Here is a 25,536-nt window from a genome sequence, read left to right as displayed (position 1 = left end):
GTGAGTTTTCTATGCATATACTTTTGAGATAGGAATTAGGTAGTCTGGAAAAAAGTAGTAGATTGATGAAAATAAACCACACAGTATGAAATATTTATTTATTCATTATTTAATTGTAACATTAGTGCATTTTAGAATACTGTAACGCTTTCTAAAAGCTTCAATTCACTATCACAGACTATAAAATTTTCTTTAAATATAACTAACATATAGATTTCAATAGCTATACATTAAGTGAAATACAATAAGCAAATGCAACAGTTCCTTATATTTTGTACAGATTTTGTTATATTTTCGTTTTATAATTTCATAAATTGACAATAATATATTTTCATTGATAATCTGAGATTCAATATAAACTATGCTGGTACGGATTTAGACTTAGGCATATAACAAACATGTATATTCAAACTATTAGTGCAAAAGTGGCCTAACTTAAAATTAACGCATATGCAATATGAAAATAAATTATGACATAAACATTGTAATATGAAAATTATTTTTGTTTAGACCATCTTAGTATAATCAACATTTTACTAACAACAGATTCAACCTGTAATTACAACTTTAATTTTTTAAAGAAGCCACAATAAGATGTCACTAATTTTAATAGGTATATCATCTTACCAACATATCTTACATAAGAAGTTCAACAGGTAAGGTTTTTTTTATTTAGGTAGTTCAACCATAGAATCTTAATCCGTAAAGTGTTCAGTCCATAGTCAGGTCATAGTAAATGACAGTTCTTATACACATTGTTGTGTATTGTTTTATTCATTAATGTTCATTTTTGTGAGGTTTCATAATTTTTACATTAAATTTTACTTTGGAGGGTTAGGCGACTGCCTCTTATTGGTCTTATCACCTCATATTAAAATATTTTGGGTCTACAATTTGATCTTAATTCCTAGACACCATTAAATATGTTAGACACATTATCCTAGTCATACTTAACTATTTAGAGCAATCCACAAGCTTTAACATTATTATTGTACCAATATAATGTAAATATTATTACATACCTGAACTTAGTTTATCCATTTGGAATAAACATTTGATATTTTACATAAAATTCATCAAAAATATTACAATAATATATAGACATAAGTAGACATCTTAAACGAAAAAATCTGAGCATTTTTTTGAAATCTTCTTAGGAAAGAAATGCCTTATTGACTGTATTGAAATAGAAAATAAATAAAGTAAACTTTATCTTAAGAAAACATAAATTTGTTGATAAATTTCGGTCACGGTCGATGAGTCGTGGCCTACCTGAAGATAGCTGTAGATTTCGAGGTTGTTCATTTTCTCCCCGAGTGACTAATGCGCAAAAGTTCAAAAAGCCAAACTTTAGCGTTCGTGGACCGTACTATAACAATTGTTCTTTTTTTTAGAAAATAAGTTAACAAAATTATTAGCCTGTGGCGAAGTATGACAAAGGCGCTTAAAACAATGCATTACACTAAATTAAAACGGCAAGAACCTCATTAGTCTTTAATAAATGCCATAACCTCCTAGGTCTTCAAGTTTAAACAAATAATGTAGGATGACATATATACAAATTTAATACATTTTTAATTTAAATGTTATAAATTCCAGTACAGTTCCGATTTTTGAATCTGTTAGAAAATCTTATTTTTAATAACATTTAGCTTTACAAATTAATATTATTTTTTCTTAACAAAGGTTTCATTTTTAATTATAAATACGCTTCTACTGTATAAACAATTCCCTCGGAAATAAAACCTAATTTTTAGTAATATTTTTTGGTAAATTATAAAAGCTTTGAATGCAGCTCAAATCCGCGGCTCTTGGAACTTTTGGGCTACCAAGAGGCATGAGTCAGGGTCCCGTTACTGCCAATTTTATATACGTTTTGTAATATGAACAGAAATAATAAAATTAATAATTTCATTATTAATAACTAATGTGTAATTGTTTTTGCATGAGCATTGTATCATTGAAATGGAATATAATATGTGATTACATAATTTCCATCAAATTACTGGTCCACTTTATATGTACCGTTCAATTTAAATTCGTGTAACTTTCTACAACAATATTTATAAAAACATTTACGTATTATTTTTTTAATATTAATTTAATTTTTAAATTTTATCTACATTTACAATGTAGCGTTTATAATCTGTACATTAAAGCGATAGAAATTTATAAAAAATTAAATTGCAATGGTGTTTAATTTTACAGACACATTTAAATACATACAAATAACAATTTAATATTAATACTATTAAAATAAACCGTAAATAAATACAATGAGGCCGTCGTAGCGTGTGACTGTAAATGCAATGGTAGGGGGTGCGTTTACCACTAGTGGGAATTAAATATTCTCAATTCATCACTCTGATAAGAAGTCAGAGCTCAGCGTGGAGTTCCGCCATTCAACACGCAATGTCTGGAAAATTGGGCGGTCATAACACTAGGTTTCCTCTGCTTATCCTGCTGTATGCGGGATACAGCGTGAAACAAGAAGGCTACGCTGTAAATTAATATATTTTTTAAAATACTTAGCAAGGTCTACTTTTTTTAAAGCCATGAGAAGTCATAAGAACCCTCACTGTTAAATTATATGTACCAAATGCAGTGTATGCAGTGTTTACAATATTTATATATTATATATAGCAATATATTCCTACAATGTTTCAACATCGAGTATTTATTAATCTATACTTCTATACATTACCAATTATGTCTTAATCGTTTTAATTAACGTTTAGGCACAGATATTATTAAAAGTGGACAAAAAAATATTATATAGTTCATCCTATTCTTTGTAATATGGTGTTCAGCTATTAAATATATTACATAATTTTAGCTATTTTAAATCAAATAAAGAAACAATAATAATCCAGACGCCAAATTTCGATTTTACAGACTTTCTAAAAAGAATTGTAAGCAAAAACAATGTTACAGTTACAGTACCATACAAGTAGTAAGTTTTTTTATCTTGTGAATATATTTAAGGATAAATGTTTGCCAATTTTAGCAACACAATTATTGAACCACAACAATTATTAATTTTATTTATTTTTCATATTGAAAATCTTTATTCACTCCTGAGTGTTGATACAAATTACCATTTTTTTTACACACTGACTTTACATATAAATAAATAGACAGATATACATCTAATGCTGACATAACTTGCCTTTTTTTCATCCTTACCACAGATTATATCCAATTATAGAACATTTTCCTATTTCTTCTCGTCTTCTTTATTATTATGAGAAGCAAAACCCGCACATTCATAATTGGTCAGGGGTGCTTGTGTGGTTCTCTAAATCGAGTAATTGTTTTATACGTTCTACACAAAGTTTTGAACCTTCGTGCGCTTCTTTGGCCATCTGTAAAGTATATTATTAGGGAGTAAAATAAATGTATTGTTTATGAGTTATAATTTAGTGTATATGAGTTATAAAAAAGTTTTATAATGGAAAAGTGAGTGGTAACAGAGGTAGGGGCGGTCGGTTGACCTTCGAAAACACAATATCAAAGACACTGGAGGAAGGTCACGTAAAAAGCATGAGGACTCTCCGAAGGACATGTATGAAGAGGTTGACGACAGTGGACGAAGCGAAAGAGGTATGTAGAGACCTTAGTGTTTGGCGCTCCGCTCTCTCTGACTACCCGCTAGGGATAAAACGTGAAGTTAAGTATTGATTTTTAAGTACAAGCTTTGTAACTAAGAATATTTTAGAAATATATTTAGAAAGGAAGCACAAAACGGCATAGACGCTATAATCTGTAAAGCGGTAACAACTGAATAAATTTTAAAAAAGTATATTTATATCTCGATAATAAGATATGGTTTAGTGGTCAGAGCGTTTAGTGGTCCCATGGGTTCGAGTATTGCTATATTAAAAGTTTTATACGTTTTCTGAAAATATTAAAATAAGTAAAGTATTAGAAATAAATTTACCAGAGAAAAATTCAAGAATCCGTGCGGCAAACCCTCTAACACGTCGATGCCGACCTCGTTGCCCAAGCCTTTCAGTTTTTTTGCGAACATTACACAGTCGTCGAGGCACGGGTCTAGGTGTACCGTCTGAAATTGTTTTTTTATTTATTTTTTTTTTTTTGTATATTTTGCTTCACTCTTTATCCCGCATATAGCAGGGTAGGCATAGAGAACTTATCGTTAATACACTATCCGCTTTTCGGGACAATGCAAGTAGACTGGCGGTCGAAATTCGAACTTGGTTAGTACGACGTATGTTCAAATACAATATCACAATCAGTGTATTTAGCAAAATTTTAATTGTATGAAGGAATTTTACCTAATTTGATATTTAACTTATTTTAATAAGTTTTTCTGTTTTTATTTGTATGTAATAATAATTGTTTGGTTTAACTTTAAAAAATAAATAATCACAAAAATTCCACGGTACGTGGGGAACTGAGTATTTTACATTAAAATCCCTCTACTCACCCTGATATATGCGTGATATAACATGAACCTAAAAGATAAAAAAAATATAAGAATATAAGAAATATACTAATAACATACCAATATTCTAACAGGCGGGAACCTCCTTAGTAAATCGTCGTCCGCCCAATACGGCGATAGCAGAGGATCGCGCGGCACTGAGAAAATGAATTCGTCGGAAGGACTACGTGCTATAAGAGCGTCGAGGTTCGATCTGACTGCTAATCTGTTGGCAAAATTGTTATTTTTTTTTATATTTTGAAAGTGCTATTTCATATGGAAGATAGAAAATGTATATTAAAAGGTACGTAGTGTTTAAACGAGCTCAAAATTTATTCAAGTAAATTGTAATATTCACATGCTTTAATATTACAAATGCTTAAATATCATTATTTGTAAAAAAATAACTAGAGGTTTTGAATATCATATTAAAATTATTTTTATCAACGCTTAACGTCCAAAAGTAAAGATTTTAAAAGAAAAATATCAATAAATAATTAAATTATATTACATAAATAATAAAATGTACATAAATGTTAGAAAGTTATGTCGAAGGCAAAAATTTAGCAAAAAAAAATATTAAAAAAAATCTTTTACTCACTCTTCTTGTGTAGGCCTTATGTTATTTGAACCAGTTATATACGCGAGGCGAGAAGACATCGCGCCCATAATGCCAGTGGCCGCTTCACTTATACTGTTAAAAAATACGTATATTTTAATTTTTAACTAATTAAATTATATAATTTTTTTTATAGTTTCACGCTGTATCCCGCATATAGCTGTGTGATTTTGTGTTTACGACTAGATCTGAGAGAACCTCCGTTCCCCAGGCATCACTTAACGTGATTGTCTTCTTAAAGCCAGGAAAAACTAATTATACACCGACACAGGGTGGGTAGGGAAAAGTGTACTCTATCCCTAGAAAAAAGCAAGCACTATGTATGTATTCAAGCACTATGCAGCCTGTGAAGAAAAATATATAGGTATTTACCGAGTTTTTATTCGTTTTTTGTCTTGTTTATGATCTCCGTCTTGTATCAATGGTGTATCACCAACTAAAGTGCTTGAATTCTCCGATTCGGGCTCCCTGTAAAATAATGATAATAATAAATATAGCCATTGGGTTTCATCGGCACAGCGTGGACTGTAAAAGTGACAATCAAATTAATTACTAGTAAGAATATCTTAACAGTAGGTTCCCTCGGCTAAACTGCTCTAATATACAAGAAACAGTGTCAAGCCAAAAAAAATCTTTATTTTTACTCCAAAAGCTCGTCGTAATAAATGTATTATAAAATACCAGTAACAGTAGGAATCTAAAATATTCAATTGAAGCAAAAAGTAAACTTTAAAAAATATAACTTAAGAAGTTTTTTCGTTTTAGTTAATACACTTGTATTGGATTCTGCCGTATCACAATTATCGTCGTAAGTTGTTTTCTGTAAGCCGCACAAATTTTAGAAAATAATATATATATATTGGTATTAGGTTAAAATGGCGGCACAAGGGTGTGACTGTAACGTGACGGTCGTGGGTCCAATCCCCACTAGAGGAAGTGATATATTTATTAAAAACAAATTAGGATAATATTGCATAATTGAGGCGATTATATAGCAACCTGTTTGCTTATAAAACAACGAAATCTCTGGAGGAAATCCAAATATTTATAATTATTTTTATTTATTCCGTCACCAGACCGTACACAAAGCGACGTTAGGGTTAAGCAGTTAACAATACAAATCACTAGGTTCTCTCTGCCTATTCTAATATATAAAGGAGTTAAAAAGAAAAGAACAACAAAAAACAACACAACACAAGGGTTCAAAACATCATACTTGTGTATATTATAAGGTTTAACAACGGGAAAACGTCTTCCTTCCGAATCAGTATCGCTATCGAACACGTAGCGTTCTAGAAAGTCCGATACGTACTGTTGGGATTTATCTTCTGTTGGCGTTACACCTGGGGAAAATAAAATGGTAATTATTAATTATTTTTAAGTTAAGTACAGTTGACGAGTTGTGGCCGCTTGAAGGTAGTTGTAGATATATCGTTACGCAGATTTGATTCTAGGATTTTTTTAGTTTTGATTGTTTTTTTCCACGAGTGATCAAATGTTTAAAAAAATTCAGAAAACTTTACTTCAAGGAGGCCACGACGACTCGTCGACCCTACTCTTTAAGTAATGCAAGATTTTTTTGTTTTAAATTTTTGTTTTGTGATAATGCGTCTGGTTCTCGCGAGAGTTTCTAAGCTCAATATGATAAATTATTTATTAATTAGTACAAATCCGAATCTGAAGCATTGTTATCTAAGGTAGAAGTAAATAATACCAAACTATTTCTTTTTTTAGCTTCACGCTGTAACCCGCACATAGCACGGTAAGCAGAGGGAAGTATTACCACACTCCGTTCCCCACTTAAGACACAATTTTTTTGAGGAAACCCCCAGTGTTAAGGCACTCCGTTCCTCACCTAAGCCCTCATTATTATTATTTTATTAAAATAATAGTTTTCTATTGAAAACTCACCAGTAGCGGTATGTTCACTCTGCAAGGAAGCCGCACTTATCGTAGTATCTGATGACTTTCGTCTTTCACTTCCCGATTTGTGCGCTTGTAACTCCGCTAGATCTGAAGGAGACACTTCTTCGAACGACGATGGACCTTCGCTTATGCCTTCTAGAATTGTTACCATTTGTAATGTCTTATTTCATAGTTAGTAAAGAAAAACATTTTTTTAGAAACTTTATATTAAAAAAACTTCTTATAATAGTTCTAAAAATAATGTTTAAATATACAAATTTGACTGTGTAGTTTATATTTAAAATACTTAAAAAATTTTATCTAGCCAAAATAGGCGTAAACGCACATTAAGACATAAAACTTTTGCTTAATTCATTATTTATTAAGTTTAAAATTAATGACTTTTAAGTCGTAGTGGCACAGTAACACAGCGTGCGACTGTAAACGCGACGTTTGTAGGTTTGGTTATAAAGATTATAAAGTCATTTTGATTTCAACAGAAGCGTGAAAACATTTATCTGTCTCGGATATTTCACAAAATCTTGCAAAAATGTTTTTACTGATGTTGTCATCTATATTAAATATAGTTATATTTTCTTATCATCTCACCTTGTGAAGGACTGACTTTGAGAAAGCCATTCCCCTCGACAGGCGTTATAGCGCTGGAAGTACTATTTTCTTTACTGTGGCGTTTGTCATCTTTCCCTCTGTTAGGGCATGCGTATGCTGAAAACACATTCATATACATTATTTTGTTAATGTATATTGCAATACTGATTTATCTTATATTAGATTTTATTTTTTCTTTTTATTATATTAGAAGACATTGCAACTTCGAATGCGCAACCTAACCCCGTATAGACTTAATGATAATTTTCTCTTTCTAGGGAGTCGAATGCAAAAGTTTGAAGTACATGAACAATAAATTAGTTACTACATAAATAACAAATAAAAACTCCAAACCTTTAAGACATCTCATCATAAATCCAAAGGGCAGTAGGGGATCCATTAAACACAATAACCTAGCGGGACTAGGTATAAAACTGACGAGTAGAGGCGCGTATGCCATAAACATGCCTTCTGGAGGTCTTAAACCTTTTTCTAGTATTTTTAAAGTACATCCTGCTATGAGGTTGGCCCCTGCTGAATCTCCGGCGAATACTATTCGTTTACCTAATAATCATATTATATTATTACTAGCGGACGCGCGCAGCTTCGCTTTCGTAATTAGGGGTGAATTCTAATAAACCACGAAACATGTGTTCAATGAAATATTTTGAAGAGTCTAAATTTCAAATTTTATAAAAATCGGTGGCGCTTTAAAGATTTTTCCATACAAACTTTCAACCCCTTATTTGCACCCTTAGGGGGAGAATTCTAGGAAACGATGAAACACGTGTTCAATTAAATAATTTTAAAAATCTAAATTTCAAAGTTTATAAAAATCGGTGCCGATTTAATTTTTTTTCCATACAAACTTTGAACTCCTATTTCACCCCTTTAGGGTAAAAATTTTTCAAAATCCCTTCTTAGTGGATGTCCAGATTATGAAAGTAAACATCTGTCCAAATTTCACGTTTCTCCGCACAGCGGTTACGGCTGTGCGTGCGTCTTACCTCAGTCAGTGAGGACAAGTCCTTTTATATATATAGATTAAATAGTTTACAGTTCAGTGGAAATATATAAATAACATACAAATATTAAAATACTCACCCGTAGTACCAATTTCTTTAAAATTCGATATCATCCAACAATATGCATAGAAAACTTCTTCTAATGCTCTAGGAAACGGCGCTTGGGGTGCCAAGCTGTAGTCCACTGACAATATCGGCATGTTTAACTTGGCTGCCCATTCTCGTAGATAGGTTTCGTGGGATTTAGAACTTTGTGCTACAAAACCACCACCGTGGCAGTGGAACACTATGCCTTCCGCTGCTGGCAAGGATGAATCTTCTCCTGCCTAAAATAAGTTTAACGTTTAGTTTTATTTTCTATATATTGTAATAGGCATTTTATAGGTGCAAGTGAGGTGAAGGGAAGTGAAAAGTAGTACTAAAGTACTAACCGCAATTTCAAAAAATGATAAAATTAAATCAAAAGTACAGTAAGGTGAACAACTCCTGAATAATCAAAAGTAAGAAAAAATCTAAAATCAAATCTGTGGAGCAACAGCTAACTGGTATAGAGCAACCACGACTCTTCAACCGAGGCATATTTCGCAAGTCGTATGGGTGTGATTGTAAACACGACGGATGTGGATTCGATTTCCACTCAAAGAATAAATTATTTTCATTTTTTCGCTCTCTCAGGTTTTCTCCAGACTATACGGAATAAAACTTAAAGCTAGAGCAAAAAAATTAAAACGAACAGCTTAAAGCATGATAAAAATATACATTTACTTACCATCCCAGCCCTTTTATTAACGCTAATTAACCTAAGATTAAGCCCTTGCAATCCTATATGTACGGACGGCGGTAGCACCGTCAGCTCCTTGCCCTCTTTAGTAGTAACCACTAGGGGTTCGGGGTTCAAAGTTATTATTTTATTTACAGCTACATTTGACGACATAAGACTTGGCACACGTTTCATTATTTCTGAAATTTAACAATTGTATTTTAAATAAAAGTACATAAATAAAATTAATTTAGTGAGTACATTTTCCTTGCTGACGGGAGAAACTCGAGTTTTTTTTTCAAAGATGTTTTTATTGACATAATTCCCGTGTGAAGCAGGGTCGGGTCTCTAGTGTACATAAAATATGTATGAAATCGAATGAAACGCCACACGTGTGACGATTAAACATAATCGATAGATTTCATTTCCGATACTGCCCTACTCTGAGATTAAAGACGGAAATATGATAGGAAGTAGCTTCGCGTTGTATGCCGCACTTAGCAGGCAGACGGAACCTGGGAACCTAGTGTTAAGACACTTCTTCTCTCAATTCTTTCTCACGAAGACACTACCGTTCCTCATTTTCTGCCGGAGGCGTTGCGTGTTGACTGGCGGAACTTAAGTGCCTCCAGTGGGAATCGAACCCCTAAACAGTCGCACGTTTGTATCTGTGCGCCACGACTGGCCACTGTAATAACTCTTTATACCTACCACGGTGATAGGACAAATGTGAAATTTAACAATTTTAAATTAAAGAAAAACAATTTAAAGCTTAATATGGATTCAGAAGTACAGAACGACAAAAAATTCAGCATTCATGTTTATAACTTAATTATATTCATAAATTTTCTGCAATATGCGAGGAAGATAATTAAATATTAAATGTTTATATTTAAATAACATTTTCCTTAACTTTCAAATTAACAACATTTCGTGTGATATAACGGAAATCAATAATGAACTTTATATAGATAGACTTACATCTTAAATATGAAGATTAGTTCGATAATTTATACATATATTAAATAGGGCTTATATAAAACACTGCGTAACTAGATGAAAAATGTACAAACAACATTATCAAGAAACATATTGTATTCAGTAGTTATGAATTTAACAATTTCGTGAATAAACTTACGTACGTGGCTTATATGGGGCGCGGGTTCAATTCCCGCCACATTTAAGCTTTTATATGTTAAATAAATGTACACGTAAAATATAGGTGTATTAATTTTATTTTGTTTTGTCATCATCACGCTTTATCCCGTACATAATTATATTAATCAAAGAATAGTCAAAATCATTGAAAGAATTATTTCACATACTAGTGTGACATTCGACCTCGGGCTGGATTCGAATAGCTGAAGATAGAGCTCTCGGGCGTGCTATTGGAGAGGCCTATGTCCAGCAGTGGACGAGGACATGCTGATGATGATGATGATACTAATTTGAGTACGTTTATCTTATAAATGGCTTATATTGTCTGTGCATTAACCGCCTAACCAATACGTTAAAAATTTAAAGTTAGCACTTACCGCTCTCAGCTAAAAACCAGAACGCCTTACAGAATTCGACGCTCGCCGACTGTGATATATTGACGATTCGTCTTGCACGCATTTCGGGGTCTATTAAATACTGGCCTCCCGTCCAAACCGAGCTTATGAGGTTTCCGTGACTGTAGTACGCTTCCGAGAATCCCGCCATACAAATAGATATCCCTTTGAGGATACCACGCATTGAAGGTAAGAACTGAAAAGGGTTAGATATTATAAATATGATTTTCTGCAATTAGGTTCTCGTTTTATCGCGTAGGTAGGGAAACCGCATGGCGTTGATTGGTGAAGAAAAAGGTGAAGAAAATTTTGTGTCAAGACACTTCATTCTCCGCTTTCCGCGAGAACTCACGACGCTATAAATACATATGTCAGTATAATAATAGTTTTTTTTTTTTTTTTTTTTTTTTTTTTAATTTGAGCTCATCATGCAATCAGTCCGAAGACTATGAGCAGATTAGTTGAAAGAATGTGGCGGGTGAAGCTTGCATCGCATTAGATAAAGCTTCGCATAGATAGTTTAACTACTGTGGCGCCTGCAAAATGTAGCGTCTCTTTAGCCGGCTTGTCATGTTCTGGCTGATTAATTGGCTAGCCAGTGGATTTGGGTGTTTGAACTATCTGGTTTTATATTTAGAAGATAAAAAAAATATTTCATTCTTCACTGTATGAATAGCTAAGTGTTCGTGGACTTCATTGATTTGTATAAACCAGGGTAAGTTGGCTATTTGTTTGAGAATATTATTTTGAGCTCTTTGTATCATCTGTATATTACTATCACAAGCAGAGCCCCACAGTTGTATACCATACGACCAGATGGGTTTTAGTACAGTTTTATAAATCAATAGTTTATTGTCCAGAGATAATTTGGAGTTCCTGCCGAGTAGCCAGTACAATCCTTTATATTTTAAATTTAATTCTTCCCTTTTGGTTCTTATGTGCTTTTTCCATGTTAATCTACGATCAAGGTGCATACCCAAGTATTTGACCGAATCTGCGTGAGGAAGTGGATGACCGTTTAGAGTAACAGGTGGACAATTATCTTTTCTCAATGAAAAAGTGACATGTGATGACTTTGTAGTATTTACTTTGATCCTCCATTTTTCTAACCATTTCCCGATTTCGTCAAGTTGATTTTGCAGAATCTCAGATGCTGCTTTGGGGCATCCAGCCCTAACCATTAGTGCAGTGTCATCTGCAAATGTTGCAACAGTAACACCAGGAATCTCAGGCAAGTCGGATGTAAAGATTGTGTACAGTATGGGTCCTAAGACTGACCCCTGGGGTACTCCAGCGTGTACATCATAAAAGGTTGAAGTAGCAGAACCTTCTTTTACCTGGAATATTCTGTCAGATAAATAAGACTCTAGGAAACTGTAGAACGTATGCGGTAGGAGAGTTTTTATTTTAAATAGTAGCCCAGTATGCCAGACTTTATCGAAAGCCTGATGTACGTCTAAGAAAGCTGAAGAGCAGTACTCTCTACACTCGTAGGCACTCCGGATGACATTGCAAACTCTGTGTATTTGTTCTACAGTGGCATGTTCTGACCTAAACCCAAATTGGTGTTTGGGTATTATTGATCTTTCATTGATGGATTTCAGCAGCCTAGAGAGAAATATTTTCTCAAATAACTTGGAAACAACAGGTAAAAGACTAATAGGGCGGTATGAAGTTATGTCGTGAACTGGTTTTCCCGGTTTCAAGATCATGATAATTTGAGAAACTTTCCACATGGCAGGGAAGTAACTAACTCTCATGATTGCGTTAAAAAGGTTGGTTAAAAATGCAATCGCTTTGCGGGGTAATTCTTCAAGTACTTTTTTATCAATTAAATCAAATCCTGGTGCCTTTCTGTTATCCATCATTTTTATATTCTTAATTAATTCCTTCGGTGTTGTAGGTTGCAACGGGAGGTCCAATTGATGATCTTGATGGAGTTTTTTGTGTATGTAAGAATCATCAATACCATGTATTTTAGGATTAGGAGTGAACGTTTTTGCTAGATGTTCAGCAAAAGCATCAGCTTTCTGTGATTCTGTCCTTAGCCATTCGGTACCTTGGCCTCTGAGTGGGGGTTTTGAAATCAGCGGCCGATGGCGACTTTTAAATGTACGCCACAGTGAGTAATTTGTGGAAGCAGTTGGAGTCAAGGATTCCATGAAAGCCTCAGCTGTTGCATTATGAGCATCAAGAATACTTTTCTTAAGGTCTTTGACAGCTTTATTTAATTTTGCCTTGTCCGACGGATGTCTGCTAGTGTGCCAAACTCGGCGCAATCTGCGTTTCTCTAATATTTCTTCTCGTAATTTTATTGGAACTACCTGTTGTTTACTATTATTATCTGAGACGATTTCTGGAGTACATCGCCAACAAGCGTTCTGAATTACAAGAGTAAATTTTTCTGCGGCACTATCTATGTCATCTGCGCATTTTAAAGATATTTTCAGATGTAGCTCGTTTTGGACCACATCGCGAAATGACAACCAATCTGTGAATTTATTATATAACATTGGCTTTTTATCGTAAAATAAGACTGAGTTGCTCACCGTAAGTATGACCGGTATATGATTGGAGGAGCCATCTAAACAAGATTCAACATTGGTAAAGCAAGATAGAGATTTAGAAATAAAGAAATCGAGAAGATCAGGTAATCTCTTAGGATCTGTAGGCCAGTGAGTTGGCTCGGGAGTTGCAAACACAGACAAATATTTTTTGTCTAATGTTTTCTTGAGTTCTCTCCCGCGTGTAGTTACCAGTCTCGACCCCCAGTGCGTGTGCTTACAATTCCAATCTCCTCCTGCCAGGAATCTAGTGCCTAATGTATCAAAGTAGAGCGTGAATAATTCTTCTGTCATTTTATGCTTTGGAGGGCAATATACTGCTGACACATTCAAGTTTCCATCCTTGTCATGTATGCAGATAGTAGTAGCTTGGATATGTTCAGTCATGTACCCTGGCAATTGGTGGTGCTGGATTGATTTTCTAATAATTACAGCTGTGCCTCCATGAGCCGTGCCATCGGGATGATTTGAAGCATAGATATTGTAATTAGGTATGTTTATTAGGCTTTGCTCTGTGAAATGAGTTTCTGATATAAGTAGAATATCTAATTTGTGGACGTTAATTAGTACTTCTACTTCATGTTTATTTGGTGCTAACCCATTCACGTTCCACGTAGCAATTTTAAGAGACGTCATTTTGTTAATTTATTCAGCAGGTTTGTGATGAGACTCAATAAGGTACTCATTTGTTGTAAGATAACATCCATTTTTTCAGACTGTTTCTCGAATAAAAGTTCCAGTTTATTTTGAGTTGTAATTTTTTCTGATTTTTCTTCGCTTCTAGGTGGAGAGTTTCTAATAACATCGGCATAAGTTTTTTGTGGGGATGATAGGTTTCTTTCTTCTGCGGTAGATGTCTTGGTTGGAGGTATAGTCTCAGTTCTTTTTGAGCCAAGCGATTCCATGGTTCGTCTATTAGGGATTTGTTTCTTAGACTTCCTAGATAATATTTCCCTGTATACTTCGCACCCCTTGTAGTTTGCCGGATGAGAACCTAAGCACAATGCACAAGTCGCTGGAGTACTGCGGTCTTTCTTAGGGCAGTCTGCTGTTTTGTGTGGTTGAGCACACTTTACACACCTGTAAGGCCGCATGCAATAATTTTTTGAATGCCCATATTGCTGGCATCTTTGGCATTGTACTATTGTTTTCCGCTTTTTTGGGTCTTCAATCACTACATTTTGATAGTATACCACTTTGATATCTTTAGCTAATTTAATGTTGGGGCCTGGTAAGAGATTAATAAAGAAGGTAGACGTAGGTTTTTTATCAGCACCATACTTGGCGTTAATAATTTCTCCAGTTATACTATTGCCAGTGTTTTCAAAAGCTTCCTTTATTGCTTCATGTGGTGTAGAGTGGTGTAGGTTTCTTATTACCAGTCTGTGGCATCTTTGGTCTTTTCTATTAAAAGTGTGGCCTATAAGTTGGTTTTCGCGGATTACAGAGATAATATTTTTGTACGTTTCCACATCAACACAGCTTATCCTTAGCTGGTTTCGGTTGACAATTTTGTAGGTGAACTGTTGTTGATTTGCAGCTGTTACTAGCAGATCTGTTAACTTATTAATATCCTCAATTCCGTAAAGGATAATAGGTGGGGGTTTGCTTATTTTTCTCACTTGGCCTGAGTTTTCATTTTCGTTAACTGATTCTACAGGTAGGATGTGGAATCTATTATTAGTATATACTCGTTCTGGAGATGGTGATGTAGAAGTTTTTCTTCGCTTAGGATTTCTGAGCGTGGGAATTCTTTGCCAATCAGGAGGACCAGCTAGATCCGTGTTCTCTTCTTGGTTAATATTGGAGGCATCAAGAATCTCACCGGTGGTGGTGTTTTTAATGTTGCCAAGAGAAGCACTTCTCGGTCTAGTAATGAAGAAGCTTCTGTGGAAGGCTTGTTGCACAAATTTCTTATTGCTGCCAGTAACATTCACTGCCATAGAGGCCTGGTCGCCCACTTCTATGTAGTCTTCGGTAGCAAATTTCTCACCCTCCAGCCCGGGTACCGGAGGGCGCCGGGGGTCAGCCGGAGCGCATGACATATCACTCTCGTTATCTGTCATTAACCATAAAAAGTAGGTGGAAGGTTTTCTAATAACACTTATCCAGGGTGCTATTGCCACTCTTTTAGAGGGTATTTAGTTCCTCTTGGCATGTGGATTACCGGTGAAGACAGGTTATTGTACCGCCGCCTGTTGCTCGGCGTTATTACCCGTTTGGCACCACCCGGGGGACACGTGTAGGGTGAGCCTAGGATTAGGTGGTAAGTCCTACGGACGCGGGTAATTTCGTCCCCCTAATAATAGTTAAGTAAGTTTTTGTAAATATTACAACGTCTATTTAAGTGCCATTATTTTGCAAATGTGAGATTAAATTGCTTATATTATATCAAGATATTGTTATTACGCAGGTTTTTGTTCTTTGTTAAGTATTGTTTGTTTTTTATATTGACAAGGTAACTTGGACCATACCTAAGAATATAGTTCTAACAAGACTTATTTTAGTTTTAGTTTCATTTCGTTATTAAAATAAATTCGATAAGAGAAGATTTCTGGATTTTCCAAGTACGCACATCAGACTATACGACGTTTAATAAGATTGGTTTATATTGTGAATGAATACTAAGAATACGTGGAAAATGGAGAACGCAGTGTCTTAACACTACCCTGCTGTGCGCGAGATTCGTTTGTTAGTCAATTCGAACGTACTCTCTTGCTTAATATTAAGTTAGGGTTAGTTAGGTTAAACTAAGGGGATTTTTTTTCAGTTTCACGCTGTTTCTTGTATGTAGTAGAACTTTATGAATATCTTCAACTTAGCAATATTTAGAGTATTAACTTAGTAAAAAAGGCAGAAGCGAACTAGTGTTAAAACACTCCGCTTCCCTTTTTCCGAAACTTTTAAGTAAAAGTAATGTCAAATTGCCGCTAAAAATTGTCATCAATTTAATAACTAAAAGAAAAGTCCTAAATTAATTAAAGTTTTTATACTGTTTCTCGTCACCTTGAAATTCTTAGGTTTTACTTCGTACGTTCCGAATTTCAGTGCACTATATTTTTTTAACTAGAGCACAATAGCTTGATCACCAGTGTTTTGGCAGCCGCATATATAATAATGTATCAGAGAAAATATTTTTATATAAGACGTATACTGTACTATTTACTATTTTATTAATATCTCCGAAAACAAGCATCTACAGTCGTAACAGAATATAAAAAAATTTACATATCCTTAGCATAAAGAATTGCTTATACAGGGTGAGTCATATTGAACTTTCCGGTTTTGGAAGGACGTTGCACGAAGAAGGGAAGGAGTAGAAGGGTGGGGATGGTGTCATTAGACGCGCCATGACATGCAGTTTTAGTGTGAGCAATGGCTTGGTCGGGACAACATCGTGCGTTCGTAGTTGAAGAGTTTATTAAAAATGGCGGCTCCGTGATCACAACACAGCGTGCGTTCCGTTTACATTTTGCTATTGGTCGACGTGATCCCATTCCCACTGGACCAACAATCAGAAATTGGGTATCAAATTTTAGAGCAACATCATCAGCATTAAAAACAAGACCACAAGGTCGAATTAGGACGTCAACGTCAGCGGAAAACGTGGATAGAGTGCGGGCTTCAATTCAACAATCCCCTCGGCGTTCTGTTCGGAAACATGCCGCTTCACTAGGATTATCTTTCAGTAGTGTCCGCAGAATACTGCATAGAGACCTTAAATTTCACCCATACAAGATTCAGGTAGTGCAAGAATTAACAGTTAGAGACTTAGACACACGAACAAATTTATGCCGCGACATTCAGCAGATCCCCCGCACTGCTGTTTTGATCTTCAGTGATGAGGCACATTTTCACCTCGCCGGAACTGTCAACAAACAGAATTTTCGATACTGGGCTGAGAATAACCCACGAAACCTACACGAACGACCACTTCACAGCCCTCGAGTGACAGTGTGGTGCGCTATTGCAGAGTTTGGTGTGTGGGGTCCCTATTTTTTTGAAGAAGATGGTCAAGTCGTCACAGTTACCTCTGCTCGGTATTGCGACATGCTTGAAACTTTTCTGAAACCGAAATTGGAGGAATTAACGCAGAATCATGACAACGATAACATCTGGTTCCAACAAGATGGTGCTACAGCCCATACATCCAGGCGTTCAATGGAAATCCTGCGACAAATGTTTCCCGGTCATCTCATTTCTTTGCGAGGTGACGTTGGGTGGCCGCCGAGATCACCTGATTTAACCCCCTGCGATTTCTTTCTCTGGGGTTACCTGAAGGAAAAGGTGTACACGCATCGTCCCCGAACCATCGATGAACTAAAGGCTGCAATCACGGAAGAAATCAATGCTATTCCGCTGAATATGACTCGACGAGTAATGGACAACTTCCGGGAAAGGCTTCAGCAGTGTGTGGTCAATGGAGGTAGACATTTACAGGATATCATTTTTAAAACCAACTAAATTAAAACTGCATGTTATGTGCTTTCAAACAATAAAATAATTTTTACTGCATGTCGCTTTGTTTTTAATACACACCTTATTGAAATCGGAAAGTTCAATATGACTCACCCTGTAGAAACGTATAGCTCGATTGGCTTAGAACTCATTAAAAGGTGCAGGATCAAATCTTGCTACTAATTAAAATATTATAAATCAATTTCTAATATTATTATATTAAAAATAAGTTATTTCACTTATTTTATCAACCCTACCTGGAATCCGAGACATCGTCCATAAAAACAATACTGATTGATAGTATCGGCTTGCGAGAACAACTCCTCGGGTGAATGATCGTCAGTGGGAAACAGTTCGCCCGGCGCCGCCCAAGAGAGGAGAGTCTGTAGGTGATGTAAGCACGTGCCCAATGACGCTAGCAACTGCCCACACGATTCGACTTCCCTTGAAATTTAAGATAAATACTTAATTTTTCTTTTTGTGGAAAAAAAATGATTGTATGCGATTTCGTTAAACGAAATGGGGTTCTAATATTATAACCTCATCCTATAAACAAACAGAGAGAAAGACATTGAAATAGATACAAAAACATAGATATTAGATTTCACAATGAAAAATTATATACCTAAATGTAAAAAAATGTCTGACATAAAATGGTTGACACAATTACTTTTAAATTCAACTTCACCTCTTGTGTTGCAATTAGCCTATTTTTTTTAAATACACAAAAAGTAATGAATGGTTTGTCTGCGTAAAAAAGAACCAGTGTTTATTATGAAAATATAAATTTGTAGCTTGTAAAAGATTTCTACGATAGGATAATATTAATTAGTTGGATATGGACCATGGTTCGCAAACATGATGGAGAATATGGTCTTTGAAACTGCATTTTCAACATAAAACTCCAGAGACCAGTCGTGGCAAGGGCACAGGCGACTGCCGGCGTGTGACACTAAACGTTACGATTGGTGGGTTCAATTCCCGGAGGAAATGAAATATTTAATATTTTCATATTCATTTAATTCGCTCTGGTATTGTGGCAAAGCACGGTGTTGAGTTTCGCCATTCAACATGCAATGCCTTTAGAATTACGGAAAACGGGGAACAGAGTATCTTAACACTAATTTCCCTCTGCCTGCAGCGTAAAACCTCAAAATAATTGCGTTTGATCCACTCTAATAAGTAGTTAGTAGTTCATACATATACCAAATAAGTCGTATAGACATTGTGTAACGTGCAATAAACCAGAGTGAGTGCTTCGTCCGCGACTCATTTAATAGTCAAAGGCGGTTTTAGCTTGATCATGTACATTTAAATTTTTTTTCCTACGCCTTAGATACATCATAAGTAGGTCACTTACGTAGGTATTGTTTGTTCATAATTAAATCAGCTTCACGCTGCATCCCGCACACAGCAGGTTTGGCAGAGGGAACCTAGTGTTCTTAAGAAGTGTCTTAAGAACACTAGGTTCCCTCTGCCAAAAAACGCAGTGGCGTTTCCCATTTCCCGCTCAATTCTGGAGGCATTGCGTGTTGAATGGCGGAACTAAACGCCGCCATTTGCCTTGACACCAGAGCGAAGAGCATGGAAATATAAATTTTGCCACGACTGGCCTCAATTGTTTGATCGAACGATCCCGTCCACAATTAGTACGGATTGTTGGCGTATTACTACTAGTGTACAATTTTTGAATTAAAATCTGGCAGACATTCAAAATTTCCGCTTTATGGGATTTTTACTGATGACATTGAGATCGTTTGTGATTTAAAAAAATATATGTCTTATAAAATGAAATAAAATATTGCTAGATTCACATAATCTAAATATAATGATAAGTTTACTTTTTAAACATTTTCTTTTCAGCCCAATGCTGTATCCTGTATATAGCAGTGTAGACAGAGAGAACCTAGTGAAAACGCACTTCATTCTCTAGTTTCTTTCTAAATTGGAGATTGCGTGTGTTCTTTGATTTAGATTAAATAATTTTAATCTAAAAATAATAAGAATTTTATCATTTTTTAATAATTTAATTCAGGTGCAACATATACGATAAGAAAATCAAATTATATTTTCTTATTTACAAGACATCTATCTACATTTAAAATAACAACGTTAATAGTTTAAATTGAACAATTTGGTCAATTCAAATCAAGATCCGCTTAAAACAAGAGCATGTCAAGACCTGAACTGAGCCGGAATTATTGAGATGATAATAACATTTCTTATCTTGTTATTTTTTATTATTAATAACTCTGGTTCTTTATAAATAACAATATAATGAAATAGTTTGATGTTACCTAAAATTCTAAGTAACAACTAAATATATTTATGTAACTGTAGAAAATAATAATAATTAATAAATAAGTACCTAATATGTTAATAGGACTTACTTCACAAAATATCCCTTCCGGAAAAGCAAAGCGTCTCTGCCCGTACAAACTTGACGGCTCAGCTTGAGGCCGTGCAACACGCAAGAGTCCACCACCGAAACGAAACTTCTGTATCCATTTCCTGGTGACTTACTATCGAAATCATATAATGGCGCTACCTGAAACAAAATTTATCTAGGTAGGGGTAAAGTAGGTATATTAGATCCTGTATGCTAGATGTGCCATCAACACAAAACTCAAAAACTCTATATTAATAACTCTATTATACTTAAAAACTGAATGAGCAACTGTTATTTTAAATATGATAAAAAGTAATATTTATTTTATCCAACAAACATAAATCTAAGAGAAATCTTTAAATATTTAACAAAAAATCAAAATCAGCTTCATGCTGTATTCAGCACACAGCCGGGTAGGCAGAGGGAACCTAGTGTTAAGACACTCCGTTCCTCACTTTCCGCTGAATTCTAGAGGCAATTCTAGTGTTGAGTGGTAGAACTCAACACTACTCTTTGCCTCGACACCAGAGCGAAGAAATGGAAATATAAACGTAAATAAATATTTCACTTCCTCGAGTGGGGATCGAACCCACAACCGTCGCGTTAGTCACACCCTTGTGCCGCTGCGCCGCGACGGCCTCGATATTTAACAAATATGCCAAATATTATCTTGATTAACAGACAGTTTATTCTCCAATTATTTTAAACGTATTATCGTACAGATACTATAAGGACAAACACGTTTCACAAATTACATTGTTCATAACAGAGAAAAATGGCACGTGCTAATAATTATGTAATGTTAACCTTGAAAGTAAAAAGACATACATTTTTCCATTAAGTGGAACCTTCTATTATTTCCAGTTATAAATAACCGTTAAAATTTTAGTTAAAGTTTAAAATCATTGGAAAAGGCAATAGAAAAGATAGATAAATGGATATGTTGAAAAAAAATCTCGCTTATGTTGACATAGTATCTCCGTATAAGCTCCTAATCAGTTTTTAATATTTTTAAAGCGTTATTCCACACTTAGTAAACAAAAATATTTATTAAGAAAACGTATAAAATTTTGAACGTAGCGGGATTCGAACCCGCGCCTTCCAAACGGCTCAAACGTTCAAATTTTTAGACGTTTTCCTAATAAGCATTCCTAATCAGTTACCTAAAGATATACATACGGCCTTCGAAGCAGGAAAGATATATGATAATAAACGCCTGTACGCTTGTTACAAACGTAGCAGTGTTTAGTTACATATACATTCATAAATAAGTATATCAAGTAGAATGATAAATAAGCTACCTCGATGCGTATGCGCGATGGCAGTAATTGGATCTTCACTAAAATAATGAGTAATCATAGAGTAATCTATTAATGGACTGATTTGAATTCTCTGTGTTACATAGTTTTCCCTGGATAAGGGAGTACTAATATATATTTTTTTAGCTTCATTCTGTATCCCACACTTAGCAGGGAAGGCGGTTTCTGGGAATTAAATATAAAGAGCATCTTAAATGGTCTTAAATTAGCCATTTAAATGTAGAAAATAAATGAAAAAAAAAAAAAGGTAAGACACTTCCGTTTCCTACTTTACGTGTGGTAATCGAACCCAACACCATCGCGTTTATAGTCGCACGCTTGTGCCACTTCACCACGACTTCATCTGTTTCTATTTTCATGTATATATTAAACTTAGCAAAACATCGTATGTCTTAAATCGAATGTCTTATTTGGATTAAACAACAACAGCGAGTGTTCCGTATACTTCTTTAAATTGACAAAGCAAATAAATACATTATATAATTACTGATTATCTATATAATAAAGAAGCATTAGTATAATACTAATCCGTAAATGGTATAGTTTATAGCGCTACATCAAAGTACTATGCTGATGAAAAACAATAATAAACATAAACTAAGTATAAAATTACCTTAATAACCAGTAGTTAAATTAAATATATCTATATATATTTGTTCTTTTTATGATAAGGTTAAAAATACGGTCATTTTAACCTTCATTGGGTAATTCAAGAGAAAAGGGAAGTTAGTGTTTGACCTCTACGATTTCACGTAAACATAAATATTATAAGAGAATGATTATTTTTTATTATTTAAAATTAAAGTGATTTCCTTATGCTTGATATAACAAAGCCTGGAGTTTAATGAAATTACCCAACAGCCAACACACAAGCAATGTTTTGAAATTGGACTCTGAATTTCAATGAAAACGGATAGTAAACGAAAAAAAAAATCAGCTTCAAGCTTTATCTCAGAGGCAGGGGGGCCCTATTGTTAAGACACTCCGTTCCCCATTTTCCGTCGATTTTTTCTGAAGGTAGAGTTAGTAAATGGAAGTCGTATCGATATGGTCGTAAAGTCCACGCAAACGAAGACGCGGGCGGCTACTATAGAATAATCACGAAAATGCAAGATATGTATGTTTAAGTACCTTCAATACTTTAAAAGTGTGAGTGAAAAACGAGGTGTCTTTCAACTTGCGCCGATGACGTGAAGGTCACAAGATACATGACATCTTACTTTTTATGTAAGTAGGTATATGACGTCATAAGTTAATAATGTTTTTCAATTCGCCAAGTTACTTCAGTATATCATTAAAATAATTTAAAATTAAAGAATTAAAATTAAAAGGATTAACAACAAAAATAATATAAATTTCACTTTTTTGTTAATCAAATATGAATATGAACATTCAAAATATAATATATTTATGAGCGGATTAGAGTTTATTTAAACTGTGAATAAATTAAAAATTAGTATGTACATTACATATTTTTGATAGCAAAGAAAATAGTTAATATTTTTAGTCCTCAAACCCATCACTGCCAATAGTCCAATCCTCTACCATTGTGCACAATGTCTCTTGAAATTCCAATTAGATCTTTTCATATTTATTTTTTTTTATTATTTGTCGTTTCATTTTATATGAGCACATTAAAATATTATTTAATTATAAATAAATGATATTATTTACTACATCATTAGTAAGTTGTGAATCATGTTATAAACCAATATATTATGATAAACAGCAGTTGACCCATAACTAATACTTAAGCCATGATAAATTCTATTTAAGTCTTGGATATTTCTTTAGCCTATATAATTAGATGTATTTTTCCTGTTTAAAACTCTTCCTTATATACAAAGGGTAGGCAGAGAAAACCCTAGTGTTAAGACTTAACTTGTTGGACTATTCTCCTCTTTCTGATTGAATTTCAGGCAATTTATATTGAGTGTCAAATAGAACTCAAAACTGTGGTCTTGTTTAACATTATTAAAAAACTTTTCTTCCGAGTACACTCCGAGTACAGTACTACTGGGCCAAGTTGCCTCAAATAGGTATCTGTTGTAGTTATACATTAACAATCTATTGTTGATTCATTTATATTATTTTTTTAACTTACTTTTCCTACTCACCATTTAATTTTCGAGACATGGTGACGAAACTCAACACTGCTCTATAATTTGTTACCAGAGCAAAAAAATAAAAATAATACACTCTTTTAGCTTAGAATCAAAAAACAACTGTTGCATTTATACTGCGCTGCTGCACCACAGTCACCTTATGTTGTTTTCCAAATTATAATACAATAATTTACTTTGTAATGCTCATATAAATGTGAATAAACAAGTTAATTTTATCTATAACTGTTGTTTACTATTTAACATATGGTTGGTTATTATTGAACATGTGTAAGATATACTTATATTCAGTAAGTTGTAAGCAATTAAGACATGTTTTGTTAGGATTTTTAATTTTAATATAAAGTGCCTTAATATTTTAATAGGATATTTTTAAATGCAACAGTATTATTTTGATAACTGATACAGTGCATTTTTCATTGTTCGTTATTTGTGCATGTACTGTTTTAATTTGATCAAAAAGTGGAGAAAGGAGTGTCTTTACACTAGGTTCTTTCTGACAACTTTGCTAAAATTCCTATCTATGTAGGATACAGTGTATAGATAAAAAAATCTTTATACAACTATAGTCAAATTATGTAATTTTGTAGAAATTTCTGCAAAAAAACTTATCAAATACCAAAAAGGTAAAGGCTTAGTCAATTGGATGGTAAAGTACAAGGAAATTGAGTGACTAAACCATTATTGGGTTTAAAAATATTAATATTTTTTTTAAAAATAATTCCCAATTTTGGAGAAAAATATATATTTTGTTGGTCTTAATCGTCTTAATCTACCATGGCATTCACGGTAGATTGAGATGGACTAAAAATATTATTAGCAAATATTAATAGCAACACAATACATTTTTTACTTATACTTTAATCTAGGTTTTTTCCAGTCTATAACTAGCACATTTGTAGAAAAGAATTCTTAAAGAAAGCTTTTATGCAATAAATCTATTGAATTGGTAAATTATATTTTTTTTAAATAAAAATGTGAATAAAATAAATTTCTCATACAAATAAAGTATATGGTAGTCATAGTTACTGAGATATGAAAAATATCACATTTATTATTAAGCAAGAAATTCAATTTTATGCTCTAGTTAGCTTAACAACCATAAAAGCTAATGGTAATGTAGTTATTTAATTTACCATAGCATGGTTAGGGTTTTGATATTTATGTCATAAAAATCAATATAGTAAAAACATACCTTTCGAACGTGATCAACGAGGGGCCATACTGTATCTATGTGATCAATTAGTGTCATGAATCCTGCATACAATCTTTGTCCATTCTCACTATCATCAGGCTGGAAGTATGTAGCATTATTTTGACAGGAGTCTTTCAAAGCTTCATACATTGCATATGTAGGAGGAGCACTATCGACAGATTCTTCGCAGCATAATGATGCTTTAGCAGGCGGATCCGCAAACTCCATATTTTTATAAAATTTTCCACTGCCGGTGGCGGAACGCAATCCGCGAATCAATATTCTAAGACTCATCTGCAAAATATTACGTACATAAAAACTAAATCATTAAGAACTTACAAAAATCATCACGAAATGTATTTACAAAATATTCCGTGAGCAAATATCATCGTATTCTTACAATACGATATTTGTATTTCAGTTTCAAAAATAGTTGGTTTACTTCTACAGAACTTTACATTTAGATTTGCTGTTATTATTCATTGCTATTTAAATTATATCACGTATTTTTCAGATTCCCATAAAGAAATCACGACCTAACCGAGCGAAAGATAAACACAGATTGATTAA

At 33.9% G+C, this 25,536-nt stretch overlaps 1 protein-coding gene across 4 annotated transcripts; it reads right to left on the bottom strand.

Annotated features, from left to right (window-relative positions):
- Positions 1 to 84: 84 nt before the first annotated feature.
- Positions 85 to 25,536, bottom strand: Hsl (hormone-sensitive lipase). 4 transcript variants are annotated; one of them, XM_085198955.1, is made up of 16 exons: positions 25,331 to 25,536; positions 24,967 to 25,260; positions 20,331 to 20,488; positions 18,198 to 18,384; positions 10,901 to 11,114; positions 9,375 to 9,565; positions 8,685 to 8,931; positions 7,935 to 8,144; positions 7,581 to 7,697; positions 6,978 to 7,127; positions 6,283 to 6,409; positions 5,439 to 5,534; positions 5,049 to 5,141; positions 4,529 to 4,673; positions 3,941 to 4,066; positions 85 to 3,365 (listed from the first exon to the last, which is right to left on the bottom strand). In XM_085198955.1, exons 2-16 carry the CDS (start codon positions 25,258 to 25,260, stop codon positions 3,267 to 3,269), a joined length of 2,454 nt encoding a protein of 817 aa, XP_085055081.1. In that variant the 5' UTR covers positions 25,331 to 25,536; the 3' UTR covers positions 85 to 3,266. The 4 variants fall into 4 exon arrangements, with proteins under 4 accessions (XP_085055081.1, XP_085055084.1, XP_085055082.1 ...); XM_085198958.1 differs by having other exon boundaries at positions 6,379 to 6,409; XM_085198956.1 differs by having other exon boundaries at positions 25,367 to 25,536.

The sequence above is a fragment of the Heliconius melpomene genome, chromosome 16 (assembly GCF_056956725.1).
Source record: "Heliconius melpomene rosina isolate 202511_hmr_F chromosome 16, ASM5695672v1, whole genome shotgun sequence".
NCBI classification, from domain to species: Eukaryota; Metazoa; Arthropoda; class Insecta; order Lepidoptera; family Nymphalidae; genus Heliconius; species Heliconius melpomene.
The sequence above is the reverse complement of the archived record's forward strand: the minus strand, read 5'-3'. Positions and strand labels throughout refer to the sequence as shown.